This window comes from Plodia interpunctella, chromosome 7, assembly GCF_027563975.2.
Source record: "Plodia interpunctella isolate USDA-ARS_2022_Savannah chromosome 7, ilPloInte3.2, whole genome shotgun sequence".
In the NCBI taxonomy this organism is placed as follows: domain Eukaryota; kingdom Metazoa; phylum Arthropoda; class Insecta; order Lepidoptera; family Pyralidae; genus Plodia; species Plodia interpunctella.
In genome coordinates, this window is record NC_071300.1 from 8796232 (window position 1) to 8817627 (window position 21396).

The window sequence follows — 21396 nt, forward strand, 5'->3', positions numbered from 1 at the left end:
GTTTAGAAATGTCTGTAACCTGTGTCCTATCCCTCTTCTTCCTTTGCTTGTATCTAAGCTGTCTTCTAGATGAAGCAGCGAAGCCTTTATGCTTAATAGTGATACGCTCCAAAATAAGGCAGGAGTCGCATGCTAGTTGGCTTGAGCTATTGCGAATGAATTAACGTAGATTTTATTCTCGACAGGCACGATCCGAATCTCGATGCATAGCACGTACAATAGTACGATGATGAGCACCGCCTGACAGCGGCGTGGGACGTCCGCTTCGCACAACGAATGCGGAGCGAATGACGTACACACTGGAGTTGAGCGCACGTGGATATGACGCGCGTCCCGCACCCCGCGCGTCCCTCCCACCCCGCAAGACCTGTACGCGTGAGCTCATTGGCGAACAACTGACCAATGTGTAAATTCTTTGTTTCAAAATTTGCCACGTCCTAAAGTTTTCTAACCGATAATTTAAGTTACTTTTAAGCAATTGCGCTTGTCATCATTGGTATTACATGTATTTTAAGGAGTGTAAAGAATGATTCATCATCAGGGTTTAGATAAAGACTAAGTTAAAAAACCAGTTCGCCAAGAGGACCAAACCATCAGAACTTTCGAATGATTCAGTTCCTCTTACATTAATTATTAACGACATTATTTGTTTTTGTGTAAGTTTACATAAGTTAGATAATAGTTTAGTGCAGCTTCATGAGCTTATTGTGTAAATGTCTAATATAAAGTATATATTACAAGACTAGCTTCTGGCCACGGCTTCGCGCACGGCAAGAAATAGTCATTCTTCAGTTCTCCAACTATCTCAATGGCCAAAATTACTAATCTTCAATCAAATGATCCGTTTTGCCGTGAAAGAAGGAAAAAAATCCAAACATGCTTTCACATATGAATGTGTATGGAAATATTATTATAGAAAGAAAATGATAGCTAAATAGGTGTAACAATTGCAAGTAATTTGTAAATATCTAAGTGACAGGTATCTTTACTAAACTATGACAAAATATCATTATAAGTAGGTAACTAAAATTTCAATAAAACTTCGTATATTGCAACTTTGCTTGGCATGATGATTTTGAGAAATATTATCATTACATTTTATCGTACATTTTCCGAGTTTTCGGATCCATTTTTCTACTTGAATACAAACAATATCAAATTTGAGGTTTGTTGATAAAGGGAAAATTATGGTTTCTCCGTAATTTTTTGACAAGCGCTACTTCATAAAAAATATATTTAAAGAAAATTTGTACAGTAACCTATTTATTATATAACAAATATATCATTATTGTTCAATAATGTCTACTTAAAAGCATTTATCCTGATTCAGTGTTTACGTTATACTATTTTAATAATCTTTTGATCAAAAATCTTTTAGTTTTCGCTAAATTCAGATTATTGATACTAAATTTATATACGTAATACTCAATTATTAGCATTACACTTTTAATTTAACATATAAGATTAAAAACGACTGGTCGGTGGAGTTCTTCCATCTCTCTCTATGTTCAGTCATCGTTTTGATATGACACCACTGAATCGACACAGCATTTCACCGAATATATTTTTTATATATTTTCGTAACGTTTATACGAGCGAAGCTCAAACATACTAATTAATTTCCCTAATTTGTATTTTTCATAAAAAAATATTTAATCTTACTCATTTTATTATCACTATTAATTTACTTATACTATTTTATTATGTAAATAAAACCCAATTAGGTATTTCCTTGACATATAAAGTGTATATATAGTTAGGATATGTATTAAAATGAAATGTTTTTTAATGTTGAACTAAGTGGCATTCGATGAAATTATAGAAAATAAATATATGTGAAAAGGTAAAAATAAAACTGTACAAAATACATTTGTGTTTTTATTACCATACCTTGATTTATGCCATAGAAATTATTAATTTCTACTGAATTATAGTGTAAAAAATCTACGAAGAAGATTAAATATATATATATATATATATATATATATACATATATATATAATATAAATATATATATATATATATACATATATATAATATAAATATATATATATATATACATATATATAATATAAATATATATATATATATATATATATATATATATTTGATAAATAAGCACAACGAGTTTTTAATTTTAGATATGCTTTATCTATTTATTTCTTGTAAGACCTTTGTTGTTAACAAACCTTTGGTATAAACAAATGACCAGAAAAAGAGGTGAGTTTCTATTTTTCTCGAATTTTCTTGCATAACATGTGTGTACAAAACAAGGTTGATGAGTTTGCTAATTTAAATAAAACCTTTGGTATAAACAATTCTTACCTAAAACTTTATTTCAAAAATTTTATACAAAACTCTAATTAAAGCTCATAGATTAAACTTTACAACGAATTGTGCTATTTTATACTTTAAGATAGTCGTATATGTTATTGCTAATAAAAAATCCATTAGTAAAACACTAGTATTTTTATGCCAAGCTGAATTATGCTCTATACACTTATATATTACAGTTAAAATTAGCACAGAGGATACAAGAACCAATGTAACTACGGGAATGTAGCTACGGGATTACTACGAGTTCTGTCGTAGAGCGTCTACGAGTCTACGAGCTCTCGTAGCAATAAAGAAGTATTGTAATATTCTGTAACCAAGTGATTATGAAGGTAAGTGCTTCATTATAATTAATACTTGTAACCTTCCGTGTGGTGGAGGCCTTTGCCCATGTGTAGGGCACAAATATAGGCTGAAAGAAAAATGTTCGTGTAAACAAAAAGTATAGCAATACAATAAATAATTCACCTGCCTTTGGCTTCCTCAAGCTCAGGTCAGGGTTGAAAATTACCCTTATTTACGACTAACGACTTTACGTAGGTTGACCTTGGTACAAAGGTCCTCTGAATGGGTACTTAATTCTCACCTATTTCTGCCGCCAAACAGCGCTGGGTGTGTAATTACAGGCTACTGTGGCAGAAGATCCTATAGCATAAACAGTAGGCAACGTGCGTGTTACACCCCCGTGATGATCTACCAGTCCCCTGCATCCATAAGCTGATGTGACCACTTACCATCACTTGGGATAGATATATATATATATATATATATATATATATATATATATATTATATATATATATATATATATATATATATATATATATATATATATAACCTAGAATTTTTTACCTCTCTGGATCTCTTTATTAATGATACATTTTGTTGTCAAAAAACAATGATATTGTTTTAGAAAAATAAAACACACTTACCTAAACAATTTACCTAGTTAGTTACAAGACTTCATCATAAAAAAACATGATGAAAAAACATTGATTGTACAAAAGAAATAACTCAAATTTAACCGTACTTATAAAAGTTTCACGTAACTTTAACAATCGGATCCCCTATTTCAAATAAGTACCTTTCACGAAACTTGTTTGTAACAAGTATATTTTTTCTAACAAGAAACTACTTCTCTGACTGATAAAACGAAAGGACGATACATATCCTTACATATTATAAAGCAATGTCCTCTGTCGCGTCTGTCTGCGATAAACTGAAACTACCCCACGGATTTTCATGCGGTTTTCACCAATAGCTAGCGTGATTCCTCAGGAAGGTACACCTAAGTGTATAATTTATTATATTTTCACCTGAGCGAAGCCGGGACGGGCCGCTAGTTTGCAATATATTATTATGATTAGTATTTTTTATTTGATTGCCCAAACTGTCCCTCCTCCTGCTCCTTAGAAGACGTTAATCAGTCATGCAAGCATGCAAGACATATTTTAATGTTAATACATATTAAATGTAATACTTTTAAAGAACTTTAATTACGCATTTTTTTTTTCATGTAGTGAGGGGATGAGCCATCAAGTAACTTATGTAATCTAGCACATAAAAGTTTTTTTTTACACTTCTAAAATTTTGCAAATTCATTTATTAAAAATACAAATAATAAAAGTTAGTTGATGGCTCATCTCCTCGCGCCACTCTTGAGTGTCCAAACACTGTACTCGGGCTAACTCGATGGCAACTGGTTCTGGCAAGAATATATTTAGTTAGCACCCAATTAGAGCGTTGATTTGCCATCGACATGGAAAGAACAAGAAGTTAGTAAAAGTGGTTTGTAGTTGGTTGTAACGTGTGGTTCCGCCCTCAATAGGACCAGTCCATTTCCTCTATTGGATGACGTAACTACCAAAGGACACAGCCGTGGCAGCTAATAGTTAACAACATTTCTCCCTGAGTTGATCACAGTCGCTGTAAAATCACAAACGTATAAGGACCTATTGATATTGTAGCACATAAAATCGGATACGCTTATCTTTACATAAAAAAAAATAGAAAAAACATTGTGTTACTGACATGTGTACACGTGAGAATGTTGACACTTTGTGGGCTATACACTTTGGTGTGGTTTACACTTTAACTGAGACTAGCGGCCCGTCCCGGCTTCGGTCGGATAAAAATGTAATAAATTATAAACCTACACCTTCCTCGGAAATCACGCTATCTATTGGTGAAAACCGCATGAAAATCCCTAGAGTAGTTTCCAGTTTATCACAAACAGACGCGACAGAGTACTTTGTTTTATAATAAACAGAGACTGAGATATCATGTCTCTTATTCTTTCATTTTACCCGTGGCTATGCTACTGGATTTATATACCTTACCTTTCTCATAAATCACTAAGGAAACCCTCAGGAAAATCTGCTCGATTTTAGATAAAAGTTTCTGAGTTTATCGGCTCCATCGCGTTCCTTCCAGACGCAGCTGCATAAATATATTATTTTTGATACTTAAGTTTTTGTAGTGAGAAGATGATTTTTTATAGACGGGGTTTAAAATTATAAATAGTGTGATATAAACTTATATTACAATATTCAGTACCAATATTTTATTTCACAACTAGCTACTTCACCCGGTCAAAACATATCAAATTACCTATACTTACCTCAGGAGTATTATACACGATGTATCATGGGTATACAGGTGAAAACTCTATAAATCCGCCCGGTAGTTTTTGAGATTATCGCGCGAACAGACAGACAAACAATTATGTAGTGATAGTGATTTATCACATTAAAACGAAGACCGATCTAGCTGAAACAGACCTGATAAATTAACAATGCGATCTTTTGTAAATATGAATGTAACTTTATTACAAAAAAAATATTATACGGCTATAATTATACAGCTGACTTAAAACCTAGGCTTTATCTACCAGTCAATTGAATGACATATTGATGAAGCGTTTTCCTGGATAATATATATATATATATATATATATATATATATATATATATATATACTTTTCAAATTTAATTTTTGTATTGATATTTTTATAACGTTTATTGTTGGTACAAAATCCGTGGAGTTTATACAGATTAAGGAAAGCTTCTTAATCATTAATTATACCTATGCCTGAATTTTATATACCTACTTAACTACAGATTACGATCTTCGAATTAAGATTGTTAATACAATCGCAAAGAACATGCTGCCGTTATTAAGCATATTCTACACGGTATTGTCTACACATACCTTTTTATTTCATGAGTGAATTAAACAGACCATGTTATAAAAAAATAATTTATTAGGTACATAAAATTGACATTACCACAGTACAGATTAATTATTTGCAAGTCTTATAGTAAAACAAATTCTTGTCTTTGTTGTAATTTGACAATTTTAAATGCCAGCGCGGCCGCACACCACTCTTTGCACCTAACTGTCCGGAGCACAATTGACTAATTCTTTCATATATATAATTATGTCTCTTAGTAAATAAATTGATTTTGAGATTAGCAAAGCCCAGGTAAACAGCCCTAAAACAAAATTCCTCACGTTTACAACTTTTATGACAGCCTGTTAAATGGAGTTAAGGTTAGGAGCGAACTTACTAGCAAACTGTGTAGGTTGGAGATCGGGGCAGTAAATTCTAGGGGCTGCTTTTTATTGGTCCCTATGGTTTCCCTGAAATCTATGGTGTGTAATACAAGTATACTGTGGAATCAACTTCCATCGGCGTCCTAAACGACATCGAAACCTTCAAAATACAAGTCTACGACTTCTTGAAAGACGTATTATGCTCCTGTAATGCAATGTACAGTAGTTGTTCCAGGGCAGCGGTGATCTCTTATTATCTGGTGCCGAAAGGGGCGTCACAAATAAATAGCCCATTGGCGATGAATGTGTAAACTACGCCACTAGTAACGGCCGGACGTGAGATAAGTGAAAGGTGTTGTTCAGAAGATTGGAAAACTTTCTAAAGTGATCAAAAAGAGGGTAATAGAAAAAGTGAAAATTCCACTGAATAGGAACGGCAATTGTCGTGGCTTCTAGCGAACAAGTTAATTAAGATTCTTTCTCTCGTCTGAACAGCGTTATACTGATTTTTCCGCCGCCGTTGACGTAGCCGAGTTGGGGCCCAGAGTCCTTTCTACTTTTTCCTCCACTTCGCACGATCTTCGGCCTTAGTTATTAGAATTTAGGTTAGATACAAGTGGGACCATGGTACCATAAAATTTGGCTGCCCTAATGAGGATTTAAACTTGTTGACTACTATGGATTTAATTAATTCAGTCCTTGTTGGTTTCCGACCGAAAATAAGACCATTCCATATACGCCTATACGACTAAAAGGTTACTACAGCATTCCCAAAGAGAGTTGACATATCAGATAGGCAGCCGATTGTATAATATCTGCTCAAAAATTTTGCTGCAAGTCTCCATCCGAACATACTTACAAATAATGTAAATTACATAAAAACTTGTAAAATAGGTTTTACACTGGAAATTTGGCTTGGGTCCTGACTGATGTTAATGGATCGCAAGCCAAGCACAAGATGAGATGATCCGTTAAGCGGCTTTTGATTTTTGCCCATTACTTATTGGATTTAGCGTGACTGAGTAACAACATCCTCAATCCAAACTAGAATTTTTCTATTATATTAGCGGAATTTGGATGACTTCTGATCACGGAATAATAAACACAGGTGGAAAGGCCATAGCTTGATAATTCATATGGGAACCACTGTCGCCAAACTCACAAATGTACATTTTACGCACACTGATACTTGTATAATCCAACACTATTAGGACATCACAGTCACAGCCGAGAATCTGATGTGATCTCTCAGATAAAATAAAGTCCCATTAATACATTAAAAAGCTGTTTTCGTCCATAAATTCCTACCTACTTCTAACTACCTGCCTACTTCAACTAGGACCTTTCAAGAGGTAGGTATTTTAGTTTGCGGATCTACCTAAACTTGTGCATATCATTATGTGTACCTAATTTCTATAATCTAAGCATAATAAGCGTCTTCCTTATTATCTTACAAGGAAATATTCTTCGAAAACCACATTGCAGTATTAAGTTTCCTGTTAAATGGCGAATAACTCATGTTTTCCCAATCGAATGAGGACGGGAATTGAATTTGCAACGTGCCTGCTTCGCATTACAGTACCTGTACACAATGCACGTATCTTGGAAAATACGATATTGGTAATATTTAATGCATTCTCCCTCGAGAAATTTCTCTGGAAAATAATTTTAATAAGTACCTACTTATGTAGTTATTTAATTCTGAACATTTTACCAATTTTTTGATGAAGTTGAGACTTGGTGTCTATAAGCTCACCATTATCTCCGTCATAAGGACCTCCGTAGACTTATCACTAACGTCGAACGCCGACACGATAGAGTGAACATTGCTTAGTTCGTATGAGTGTTTATATTTAACGCAATGAAAAACCAGCAATTTATGCAGTCAGACTTCGGCGAACTTTTCCACGATAGTGTGGAAGCTGGCATTAGATTAAGTTTGGAACTTATTTTATTAAGTTTGGGATTATCTTGATGGTCAGGTTTTGGTAGCTCCAGAGTTAAGCTATCCTCCTATCCCCTCCCCGTAAGCCTCCACGTCAAGGCACTCAGTCAAGGCACGCACGTTATTATTATTTGTGATTGCATGAAAAATCATTTTTCATGCAGCAAAACTACAGGCTGAAAGGGAGGTTAGACTGCGTTCTAGGTATTTTAATTTTATTAAAGCACACTTGCTTCCATACGTAACTGAGAGAGAAAGAAAAACACACTTACTAATGTACCAGGTGATTTTCCTGTCGCACAGATAAAATTCTATCAATGTAGTATATGTAATGCGGTAAGCTAAAAACCTATCGCTAATTCAGAATCTCATTCATCAAAGATCCAGCTAAACGTCGTCTTCGTGTTTAGCGGCTCTGTCGACCCCGTGAAGGATAAAGACGTGATACTGAATCCCTACTTAAGTAGGTAAGTATTAAACTTTTTAAATTTACATTATAACAGCAGCTACACACTTTAATTTATACTGAAACAGTTCAAAGGCCCAAAAAATAAAGGAAGACGGCTTATTTGCCGGTCCATTTTTAATCACACCGTTATATTGAAATGAATTCGTAATTGAAGAGTCGGACTGTTCGCAGACTTCAAGTGTCATTGTTCACGGACGATGGGGTGCTGAAAATGGAAACTTCATAATTGTTACCTATTTTAATGCTTGTAAATTTTATACCTTACTCACTTACAATCTTACTAGTGTATTCCGAACCGATTTTGATGTCACAATCTGTCAAATACTAACATTAAACATTTCGGATGGAATTTTGCATCCATATCCTTGGACTTGTATGGAAATTATTTGTCCGAGTAGGGTTTGAGACACGAATCATTTACTAGCGACTACTACGGCACGGCTTCGCACGAGGTCTAAATAAACCTTCGGTGATAAATTGTCTAAATAACAGTGAAATCTGCCTCAAAACCAAGCATAAAAGAAAAAAGATTCAACAACTTTGTTCAGAAAACAAAAGTATAATACATATATACCTATACTTTCCTACTGTAGGTACTGCTATAACATTTTTAAGAAACTTTATCTTCGTATTTTCATCACTTCACTTTGTTGCAATAGCTCGTTTCCCGCCAATATTGACGTTACGACAAAATGGCGCCTTGGTAATTTGCATTCGAATTATTCCTCCAGGGTTCCGGCCACAGTGGGTGACTGTCACGTAAATAAATATTTAACTTACAATCCTAAAGCTTCGATTAATTGGACAATTCAATTGGATTCTCTAACAGATTCTAATTAAAGATTCCCTTGTTGAAAAGGCTTGACTAGGCTCAATGTAACTCTCTATAGAGGCTTTGTCTTTTAAATTTTTGCGAATTGGCACATTATTTTGTGATTTACACATTAGAAGAATTGTTGAGGCGGACAGACGAATTGTTATTTTATCATGCCAACGCACCGGTCCACAGCATCCAACATGGAAAGCAATTTTTGACCATAATCGCCAAACTAATTATACCTAGTAACCCACCTCTCTACTATCAGACCCCATTTTTGAGACTTAGCACTTATTATTCTTCTGCGATGAGTTTTGACAATGTAGAGGAGGTGAAACAAAAGTCGCTGAAAGGCCTAAACGACGTCCTAATAAAACTATTAATACATTAATATGAAAGAATCTTTTAGAGTTTATAACTTTTTACTTTTCATTGTGTTAAGTGTGATAGATAGTATAGATATCATAAAAAAAAAACAACCGACGTAACCGACGGGAAAACGTTCTGTGATGAAATGAAAGAATATAAATTAATGCACAAATTAGTATCAGTTTGAAGTCGGTCTTATTTCAAGAAATAAAAAAGTTAAGACAGAATTCCGGTGTTTTTTATATTTATTCCTTCATAATTATCTGTTACAACTAATATGATTTTCCCGTTCATCATGTCCGTCGATCCGTCTGGTTGTCAAAGTTACATGTAATTTCTTTACCACTGAAAACATTTTTTACGTAGCGTCATCTATTGTTGATAAAAAAATTAATGTGTTGATAAAAACCAAAAAACACTTTGCTACTAGATGTCGCTAAAGTTGTCACTACCGCTAAATGATTCCCACCGCTGAACAAGAGATGGCGCTTTTCAGTAAACATATATATTTAGTTTACTTATTGCTTAATGTTTTAAATATATGTATAAATTTATATAAATTATTATTTTTACACTGTATATTTAAAATAATTATTTAAAATTTTTCAGAGAAAAAGTGTTATGAAATTTGGAATAAGACTAAGAAAATCCGAATATTTTCTGGCCATCTGACGTAATGTCGGAATGGAATGGAGCGACATCAATCAAATAATTCAATATGGCCGACTGCTTCGAAAGAGTTTGTTCGCGGTTATCTCTCCCCAAATTTTAGTTTGTTCTTATAATATTCCGTGTGAAATAATTGCCTTACCATATAATGTAAGTCAACACGCTAATGAAGACTTTCCCGTAAGTAAGCCGACAGCACATATTCATATATTCGCTGTTATCCTTGACATATCTTGGGAAAGTTACTAAGTAGCCCCGTAATTCATGTTTCCTTCCTATATATACCTTCAATTCACAGGTATTCTGAAGATGCCAGTTAATTCTGTACCGGAAACGAAGAAGGGAATAGAAAAACCTAGATCTCTGTCACTAAACAGGAATAATGCTATACTGAGTAACAGGAAGCGAAAAACCGAGGACCTGAAAGAAATTCCAACACCTTTGAAGCTCTCTATTAGTAATAATAAAGAAAATAAGCCCCTTAAAAGGCCTTTGAACGGAACTTACAATAACACATTAAGTGCAGCTAAAAGACTAAAGCCTCTTGCTGTGTCAACTACACAATCAGGTATGGTTATAAATGCTTATATATAATTTTAAAAATGGTAATGAAAACTGGTTAACCTTACCTGAGAACTCTTTAGAACATCGTTATGTAAATCATAACGATAGTTCTCATGTATAAAACTCAAAATATTCTATATTATCTATATCCATGAGACAACTATACCTTTATGACTGGACTTGAGTGTATTTGAAGATAAAAATTTATTATGTCATTAGCATGAAATGTAGTTTAAATCTATGCCTTTTCTTACATTATTGTTAATAGAAAGAGACACACTTAACATTCAAAGTTGTGTTTTGTAGGTATTGTGTAATGCCAGCTCTACACTATTGTGGACCAGTTCCCTGAACTTTGACGAATTCAACATACAAAAACACTCATACAGATTACACAATGTCTGAATTTGACAATAGTTTGGAGCCGGCCAAAAACTGACTGACATCCAATGTTTTATATCTATCCATTTATATCTTGTAGACAAGCATTATGAAAGCTAGATAATTTTATATTAGAGATCCCCCATGAGGCTGACATAGTCACACAAAGTGCACTGAGGCTTTGTCAAAAATTTAGAAGAAAAAAAAATCCAATATTTTATCCCCTTAAAGTTCCATAAAAAATCCAATAAGTACTACATTTTGCTTAGGTATTGTACAACCTTATACTAAGTACTTACAAATAAATATGTTTTAGGAAAAATTCTTGACTCAGAATTAATAATAGCTGACCTGCCAGCCGGCACTGCCATGTTGAATGGCCACCACCCACCAGACAGTCAGTATGCGGGGAGCATGCAGAAGAAGACCCCCATTGCGACCCTCTCCAATCTAGGAAACACTTGCTTTCTTAACAGTGTGCTCTATACTTTAAGGTAAGTTTCTAATCTCAGGTTTTTATTTTGCTTTTAACATCTTAGGTCAAGGTTCAAATTTAATCAATATTCAGAAATTAAACACTCACAGGCTCTTTTTTATGTTAAAATATATTACATAGTGATTTCATAAAAAGCTACAAACTGCTACACCTGTTTCCTACATTCTCTCCTTGAGTTTGCACAGACTTTTGCCTCTCTGTTGTACCTATACTTAAATAGCATTATTAAATATGCATTATATGTTTGAAATTATATAGTATATATTTGTTGTATTTTGCTAAATGGTGGTTCCATCATTGTCACAATGATGGAACCACCAAAATTAGAAATTTGGCAATGAGTAGGTGTTAATTGTAGGATCCTATGTGAGGTGGTGTAGCTCTGGCAAAACCTATAAAAATATTTACAGACATCCTGAAGGACTTTTACAGAATTTATTTACATAAATATTGCATTTACTACTTGTGTTTCAATAAATATGAAAGAGAATATCTCTTTTGATTATTACTTATGACATAAATGTTAGTAATAATGTTCCATGCTTAACACAATTCCAGATTCGCCCCCCGCTTCCTCCACAACCTACACCACCTGGTGTCGGACCTGGCGAGCGTGGAGCAGAAGCTGGGCAGCATCCGGCAGAAGAGCTCCTCGCTGGGGCGCAGCGCCGCCGGGCTCGCCGCCTCCGGCGCCCGCTCCTGGAGCAGCAAGGACCTGCTGTCCTTGGGGCAGTCCGATACTGGTGCGGGAAAGAGTAAAATACAGGTGAGCTGAGCTCCAACTCTCACTCTTCTGTGTGTGAAGCCTAGAGTTAGCTTAAAAGTAGTAAAACCTTAAAATTGTAAAGATTCAGTTGTTATTTTACACCCGCCCGGCTGCTGCCTAGGTTGTGTCTCTTGAAATTCTTAAAATGTATTATATTCTTCTCGATTTCAATGATGTTATATGTGCTGTAATTAGATAATGTTCTTTCACACATTTTTCCACCTTGTTATGATAAACACCTATTCAAAGTATTATTGTATTGATTAAAATGAATACTTGGTGATATCAACGATGTCTGAATCATAAAATAATCTCACGATAGGCCTCCAATTTTCCATATAATATTTTTTTGATGTTACTCATAGCTATTTTTATCTCATCAGATAATGCATACAAGTTGTCGAATGATAATTTATATTAAAAAAATAGGTTATCTAATATTATCGTATTTTATGCCCCTGTCTGTTAAGACATTTCTCTGGTTCATATTTCAAAATTATGCATTTGTCTTTTGTTATTTTAAAAATAAAAAATTGCATAAGTATTTTATACATTAAAATGTTAAGATAGTCTTTTAAATGTTGGAATTTCGTTCACAAACGCCTGGTAGTATGTCGAAAAAGTGACAAAAATATTATTTACATATTAATTTCAGTATGTGTTAGGTCACAGGTAGTACTGTTAAGTTTCATATTTACAGCCAATCAATACTCTGCAAATGACCTTAACATTTAGTGAAAAATACATTAATTTATAAATAGCCATTTTTACCCACATACCAAAGTTCATCTCAGCTCATTAATGCACGTATGATTGAATACAATATTTGCATTTATAAATCTACTAGCTGTAGCACAGAAAAACTGTCTGTCTTTATAGAGTAGAAAGAATAGAAATATGTTTATTCAAAAAACTACAGACACACACATAACAACCAAAAAAATTAAAATTTAAAAAAAAAAGTGGGTAAGTATAAAAAGTTATTATGGGTGTGTGTGCTGCAGTAATCTAAACACGCCACAACTCAGTGATGTTATTACTCTAGGAGCAATACACTGATTTTAAAAGCTTTCAGTTTTCAGTTCAGTCTTTATAATAAATAATATTAAAATAAAATCTAATCTTTATAATAAAAAATAATAGTATGGATTTGATTGATATTATTATTTTTTGTATGTTTGTAACTATTGGACTTAATTGAAATTTAGCCAAAGATCAACAAAAAATAAAAAAATACCCTGAATTTGGCAGATAGACTACACTTTCAGTGTAGCATAGCATGGCTCTCTTTTATAGCAAAATAATACTAATAGTAATAACAATTTGTCATCAGATAGCAACAGAGAAGCTACATGAAACATACTTCAATCTGCGAGCAGCTGAGACTAAATGTCTCAACAGCGGATCAGCGGATGCCAGCCCGGAACCGTTTGCCGCTGACGCCTTCCTTGCAGCGCTCAGAGATGTTAATTCCACTTTTGAAGGTATGTCTAGTACTAAGGTAAAATATAATCTAGAAATGAGAAGCTTCAAGCTACATGAAACATCAAACTAGATGAACCGTTTGCAACTGACGCCTTCCTTGCTGCACAAGAGTTGCTAATTCCACTTTGAAGATACAACAACACATACAATCCGTCAAGAAAGTGAAGAACACGGATTTCAGACGAATTAAATTATTTTTACCACTGCGATACCGTATAGAATGGTTGATTAACAGTGTTGCCAGCCAAAAGGAAACAGCACCCTCATTTAATTTCTTCATTTACTTGACAGACTTTATTACAAATTTCCTCGGCCAATGTGTTATAATTTTTGCTTTCAATTTATGTTATATTTGTTGCTGCCGCAGTAGCGCCATTGACTGTCAGACTTTTGACAAAATCCTACGGAAATCACGTACTTTCTGGATAAAAAGTACCTGTTAATCCAAGGTATCAGCTACCTCAAAATTAAGTTGAAATTAATCCACCCAAAGAAGAAACAAAATAAACATATTCACAAACATTCGCCTTTATAATCTCACTAGATGTTGCCCGGGGCTTCGCTCCCGTAGGAATGTTGAAAAAAAAATCCTATAGCAATCTTGAATAATGTACCTTTTAAATGGTGAAATAATTTTTGAAATCGGTTCGAAGATTACCCACCCGCCTCAAACATACAAACTCACAAACGCTTACCTCTTTATAATAATAGTATACATTTGTGAGATTACTGACATATGAGTGAGATTTATCTTATTATCCAGGCAATCGGCAACAAGACGCCCACGAGCTGCTTGTGTGTATACTGGACAACATCAGGGAAACTTGCAGAGCGCTCGCCTCGCGCGCCAACAAACAGATACACGAAAATGGAGACAGGTAATATTCAGTCTTTGTAGATTACTTTTTAACCCATTACCTTAAATTAGACTTTATTTATCTATGTTCTATCTTACGAACCGGTGCAAATGCGCCGCTCAAACAATTATTTGTCTCGATTCTGCTCGATCTACGTGTTAACCGCTTTAGTAGTAAAAAAATGTAATCTGAACATAAGCTCCTAAGGAGTGAAATCGACATAAATTTATTTACAGAAGCTGGAATACACTTCCAATAATAAAGTAATTTTGATGATTCGGCTGTGATTACAGAATTGAAATTTTCTATATTGTTCGTGTTCATATTATTTATTCGCCAACCAATTTTCAATGGCATTATTATGTACACATAGTATACATACACGGTTTACTGCACGGACAAGATTTTATTTGGCAAAATGATATTTTAGTACAAAAACTTGTCGTACATCTTTCTCCTTAGCAATGGAATAGATCGCCAACCAAGCCTCGACGGCGACGGGGGCAAACCCACCCTCGGCAACCTCCGCAAGTCGTGGAAGAAGCGCAAAGAGGTGAAGGACAAGCGGCCGCCGGCCGGCGCGGGCTGCGGCGGCGAGAGGGCGCGCCCGGGCTGGGACTTCGTGGCTGACGACTTTGAGGGTACGTCGACGTCGACACGTCATCACTTTTTAGGTTAAATGTTTGTCTCCCATTCTTTTCAGCACTTAACGACTCTCATGGTCTGTTTGAAGAAGTTTCATTTGAAATAAGCGAAACGTTTCTGTCTGTCTCTTAAATCATAAATCCTCATCCTGACTAATGTTATAAATATTAATGTAAATTTATTTGTTACCTCTTCAAGCTCTATCTACTCAAGCAATGTTCTTGAAATTTTGCATACATGTAGTTTGAAATATGGAGAAGGACATAGGGTACCTTTCATCCCGGAAAATGTTCCCGTGGCAAATTTCGCTAACGAAGCCGCCGGCAAAAGCTAGTTGTTAAATAAGTAAATAAAATTACACATTTACTTATTCAGACGCAAGAAAATTAATAAAACATCATTTTTTCAGGAACAATGGTAGTCCGCACGATGTGCCTAGAATGTGAGACGGTTACGGAGAAGGCCGAAGCGCTTTGTGAACTGTGCGTCCCTGTCGGAGAAGAAGATACTACGGACGATGAGCCTTTCAGGGCCGCTTGTCTGTCTAGCGAGTACCTTAGGGACCAAAATAAGGTATCATTAGTTATATTATCTGAACAATTTATAATTCATTTATTCAATTCAACAAGATTCACGATATAGCTTTCCCTATAGGCTTATAGGTTTCGTCAAATCCTCGTTTTGTTCATAGTAGAAAGAGAAATGCATATTAGAAATACACAAAATGAAGCGGGACAACGCTAATATATTAGGTCCTTACATATGAAATTAGCGTTTGGTATAGGAGGAAGAAAAAGTCGAATATTTTTTAATATAATATATTTATTTAATCAAAGTAAGAACCATTATTATCTATGCACTTTTGCCATCTCATAGGTAGTTCATTGATCCCTTTACTAAAAAAAAACCATTCGGAAGGGAATCAATAAAATCTTTGGTGGTTTGGACTGCCCTATCGGAGTTTAAATTTTTCCCTTGGAAGAAGTTATACAAATTTCGAAAAAAATAGAAGGTCCGGGGAGTACGGTGGATGTCTTAGACATTCCAATTGAAGATCCTCTAATTTGGTAGCCGTCTGTTGTGCAGTGTGTGGTGTAGCGTTGTCGTGAAGCAGCAGTGGCGTGGAGAGATTGACCAGCCTCGGTTGTTTAGCAGCTAGCTTTTCCATCAGTTTGCAATTGCTGACAATAGACGTCTGCCGTAATCGTCTGGCCAGATTTGAGAAAACTGTAATGAACGACACCGGTACTAGTCCACCAAACGCTTACAAGTAACTTTTTTGCGTCAATTTTCGTTTGGGGCAGGATTTGGCTGGCTGGCCAGGGTCCAGCCATTGCGATGAGCGTTTCCGATTATCGTAAAGAATCCACTTTTCATCACAGGTAATGATTTGTTTTAAAAACCCTTCATTATTGTGCCGGTTAAGTAATGTAACGCAGCAGTCGACACGCGTTTGCCGGTTTCACTCAATTCGTGAGGTACCCACCTTTCAAGTTTCTTAATCTTCCCAATTTGCTTCAAGTGGATTAAAATAGTTTTATCACTAACACCGAAGCCTGAAGCTAACTGGGACGTGATTTGCGATGGATCCGCTTCCACAATAGTCTTCAATTCTTCATTATCAACTAGGGTCTCCGGCCGTCCACGGGGCTTGTTCTGTAGGTCGAAATTTCCAGAACAAAAACGTTATGGAACCAAAAACGCACTGTGTTTTCTTTTGCGACACTACCGCCATACACATCATTAACCCTTCAAGCCATTTCCGCAGCACTGGTGCCACGGTGGAACTCGTAGTCGTAAATAACGCGATATTTCAAGTTTTCCATTTTGTGAGTGACGCAAACAGAAAAATCAGAAGAAAAAAACAAATGAATGACAGTTAACGAAACACAAATATATGTTTAAATTTGAATTTAGAATTCCTAACCAAATTGTGATTAAAGTGACCAGTACAACAAAATGACAATTTCATATGTAAGGACCTAATATTTTGTCCCTCATCATATGTTTCTTTTTACAACCCCCAACCGACTGCTTTATATCTACTTAATTTATTTAATGTTTTGTATCTAGTTATGAGTCTTAGTTATTTGAAATAAAGTTTTTTTTTTATATGACATGGGCCTATTTTTTGCATACAATTTTGTCATAATTTAACATGGCATACTTTTACTATGGCATAATAATTTCTAAGCATAACGTTCTTACGCATAATGGTTTACGCATAACAATTTGAACTATAACTAATCTAACCTAAAAGTTATTTATGTCATTAAATTGCCAAAATGTTGTATGCCAAAATCGTTATGCCAAAGATCAATGGGATCTTGTACAGCCAAGTTTAAAGTTTCGCCATTGTAACCAGTACTGGTGCGAGCGCTGCCTCCGCTACAACGAGGCGCGGCGCAGCGTGGCGTACTCGCGGCTGCCGCGGCTGCTGGTGCTGCAGCTCAAGCGCTTCAGCGGCGGCATGGAGAAGATCACCAAACATCTGCCCACGCCGCTCAACATGCCGTGCTTCTGCGAACTCTGCGCCAAGCGCCCGCCGGACGTGCAGCCCACGCATAGGTATATTTTGTGTGTGTGTGTCATTTTGCCTAGTTCTCAGATTTTAATGGAGATTACGAAACCCTACTTCGTTCAACAGGTACAATCTGTCTATATTATCCTAAGCAAGAGAGAATCTCCCCTCCTCAAACTATCTTATCATGTTAGTCCTCCTCGATTGCCCTATGCAGGTTTAGCGTTGGGGTTCGTTGTTCGACTGTGGGAACCAAGATCGGCTGCTGAATATGTTTTGTTTTTGTGTGCTCTGTGCCAAACATGAAGCTGAACAGAAAGACTGGTAATAGCTAATAATCTCAATTGATGCAAGGTACATATATTGCTGTCTCATTTATCGATTGGCCGACCACTCTTATGCATTGCGATATAGGTACATTATTTTAAGTTAAATAGTTTCGAATTTTAATCCGTTATCAGAACAAATTCAAAATGAATTAAATGAAATACCCAAATATTCCAGGTACATCCTTTGGGCAGTGATAATGCACTTGGGTCAGTCACTGACGGGCGGGCATTATGTGGCGTACGCCAGAGATTGCACACACGCTGAGGGCAAGTGCGAGCGAGAGGGAAGCGGAGATGCCACCACCACGAGCACCACCACCACCACCACCAACAGCAGCTCCAGCTTCATGCGGTCGCTGTTCAGCCGAGCGCGCGCACCCTCCGGCTGCCAGGCGCGCGAGTGCTGCACGCAGCCGGCGGCGGAGGGCTGGCTGGCGTGCGACGACGAGCTCGTGCAGCGCGTGCCCGACCACGAGTTCCGCGACCTGCTCGCGGCGCAGGCGCAGCCCTCCGCCGCCACGCCCTATCTGCTCTTCTACGTCAAGAACGAAGTTGGCTAGTGAAAACCCGGTCTCCTTGTTTGCAGTCGGTGCAGTGCGTTCAGTTGTTGCCCATGTGACATCGAATAGTGAACTTTTGGTTTATGTGCAGTGTTGAAGTGAAAGATGACGATTCGAAATTACATAGATGTGAACATGTTAGCTGCGGTGTCCGATTTGCAGATACTTAGCATAATGGGATGGGGATGGTAACATTATGTTCAAACTTTTTCAACAATTTCATTCTAATATTTATTTTTAAAACACCAATAATGGCACAGAAATCGAAAGATTCAGCCGTTATTATTCAGCTTTGGAATTCATATGTATAGGTTTTTTTTTAATAAATGTTAAAAAAGGTCAACGGCTTTTTTAAAATGATCACTAAAATATAAATCAGAAAACCTATTATAGCCACTAAAATTAATGACATAATGATATTTAGTGGACTTTAGTCCACGATACACATTGATTTGTTAAAATTGAATGTGTCCGTAAATCATTTATTATTGTATGAACAACACTATTATTATATGAAAACAAATCTAACAAATTCTTATAATACAAACATTTTTTATTTATTTATAATTTTAGCTATCTAGCCCTTAGAGGTAGGTAGTTGGTGTTTTACAAGTATCCCTGTATTATTCTTCCTTTATCCTTCTACCTTCTTTGAGCATACATAACATAATCCATTTTTAAAATGCAATGTACATCCATACTTTGCCTAAGGTAAGCAAATCGGACGCAGAGTTTGCACCCTGAAAGAAATACCGCGGCATATTGTGGACCTATCAATACCAGATCGCCCACGTTGTTGTTGATAGCGACTGTAGCGCCGCGTCCAGGTACTTCTTTCGTGGTGTGGACCCTAAATAGGAATTTAGCACATGATATTGAGAACCATACTTTCTGCGCGGTGTTAGCCGGCCGTATTCTGTCCCAGTCAAGACAGTATTATTTGAGACTTGACTAAAAATAGTATACCGTTTTTGTTGTTATTATTTTAGATGCTTAAAAGACAAGTTTAGGGAGTAGGCACAAACTAATAATATGTGTCGGCCTGACGTGATACTATGTAGCTAAAGTATATATAAAATTTAGTGTATAGAAATCGATCAAATATATTGTAAAGTATATAAAGCATTCATCATATTTTCACTTGTTACATTCTGTGAAAATTATAAATGAAAGTGAAAATTTGCTATATGAAATTATTATTCCACTTTTATTTATAAGATTCACGTTACATCTGACAATACGGACTCAAATACATTTATTAAATAGTTCGGACCTACCTTCCAGTGTATACTAATGTATATTTGAAATTAAAATGTTATCTGTGTGAGATTACTATATAGAAGAAATGTATTTATAGAGTTCTTGGCGTAAATAAATTAAGTATTGGCCTAAATATATATACAATGTCTGTTTGTCTACTTGAAGAACTTATTTTTATCTGCAATTAGCACTTTCGAATATAGATTCTTTGTAATATTTGGAATACATTTCAAATCACGCTGCGCCTTTTTCCGCACTACGGAAGAAAATTCAAGTCAATGTCACAATTCTCGCTATATTAAAATCAAAACGACAATAAGTACATTTTCCCGTTTCCTATATCATACATGATATCATTATTTGAGTTGGTTGTTGAAAATGGAATACAGTGATGGAATATATCAAAATAAGCGATCATTAATTCCTTGTGGCAGCTAAATAGAAGTGCAATTATGCCTGCTAAGTTGATAGTTACTAAGTTAAAACAAAAATGCAATTCGTCACTTGTCATTGGCACATTATTTTTGCTAGTCTTCAACGCACAGACAAGTAGATTTTATTATTATATGTAAACTACGAGTTAACAACGATATTGCTTGCGGAAAATGACTGCTCTTTTTTTCTTTACATTGTTACGCAGCTAAGAATTTATTATTGGTTAAGAATTGCTGTGAAAAATGAAAACTATTTTTCTACATGGCAGACAGGACTTTCATAATTATTTATTTTGTATTATTGTTATATTCATTACTTTTTTATGTCACGGGTATATCTGGATTTGGAAAAAATGACGAGCATTAATTTACCTACAAATATTTGGGTACTAAATGCTCTACAGTAGTAGTAACACTTTAATAAATGAGTATTAGAAAATTATTCTCGAAAAGTACTTGTACTCCAGCTATGCTTGCAAAGTATAACGCATTTTTATTAAAGTGGTACTATTATAATTAATATTTTTTATTATACTAGATTTATTGAAAATCTACAAGTGGAATCACAGTGGAATGCTATTTTTTTGGTTTGAATTAGATTTCCTTTCATCAAACTTTAATTTCATAGAGTTATGATTCTTCGTCATAAAGAGATAATTATTTTCTGTAATAATTAACATCGCATCTATAAGTATTAAAAATTCATCTGAATTTCTTTTGTCACAATATTTTTTTTCATAATTTCTTGTCCTTTTGTTATAAATATTTTGTTGCGGATGCCATTCCAAAACCTTTGAAAAAGGTAAAATTCTTGTCAGTAGATAATACGAAATTTTATGTTAATAATGATTATCAGACAAATGTTATTCATTTTATTAATTGTAAATTGGATTTGGATAATAAAATAAGTTCAATTAACTTGAATTTTATTGACATTTAAA

At 35.1% G+C, this 21396-nt stretch overlaps 2 protein-coding genes across 6 annotated transcripts in view; both read left to right on the forward strand.

Annotated features, from left to right (window-relative positions):
- Positions 1–1852, forward strand: part of LOC128671386 (tachykinin-like peptides receptor 99D) — a 91157-nt gene extending 89305 nt beyond the window's left edge. For all 4 annotated transcript variants that reach the window (XM_053747823.2, XM_064436073.1, XM_053747824.2 and 1 more), the window contains one exon: positions 186–1852. In XM_053747823.2, the coding sequence (XP_053603798.1) occupies positions 186–210 (25 nt within the window). In that variant the 3' untranslated portion in view covers positions 211–1852. The remainder of the gene's footprint in view (positions 1–185) is intronic.
- Positions 1853–10174: 8322 nt separating this feature from the next.
- On the forward strand, positions 10175–21373 carry Usp1 (Ubiquitin specific protease 1). 2 transcript variants are annotated; one of them, XM_053747332.1, is made up of 10 exons: positions 10175–10307; positions 10456–10725; positions 11419–11596; positions 12157–12364; positions 13698–13848; positions 14613–14727; positions 15169–15347; positions 15761–15924; positions 17717–17919; positions 18377–21373. In XM_053747332.1, the coding sequence occupies exons 2-10, from the start codon at positions 10467–10469 to the stop codon at positions 18759–18761; spliced, it is 1842 nt and encodes a 613-aa protein (XP_053603307.1). In that variant the 5' UTR covers positions 10175–10307; positions 10456–10466; the 3' UTR covers positions 18762–21373. The 2 variants fall into 2 exon arrangements, with proteins under 2 accessions (XP_053603307.1, XP_053603306.1); XM_053747331.1 differs by having other exon boundaries at positions 10188–10337.
- The last annotated feature ends 23 nt before the right edge of the window (positions 21374–21396 follow it).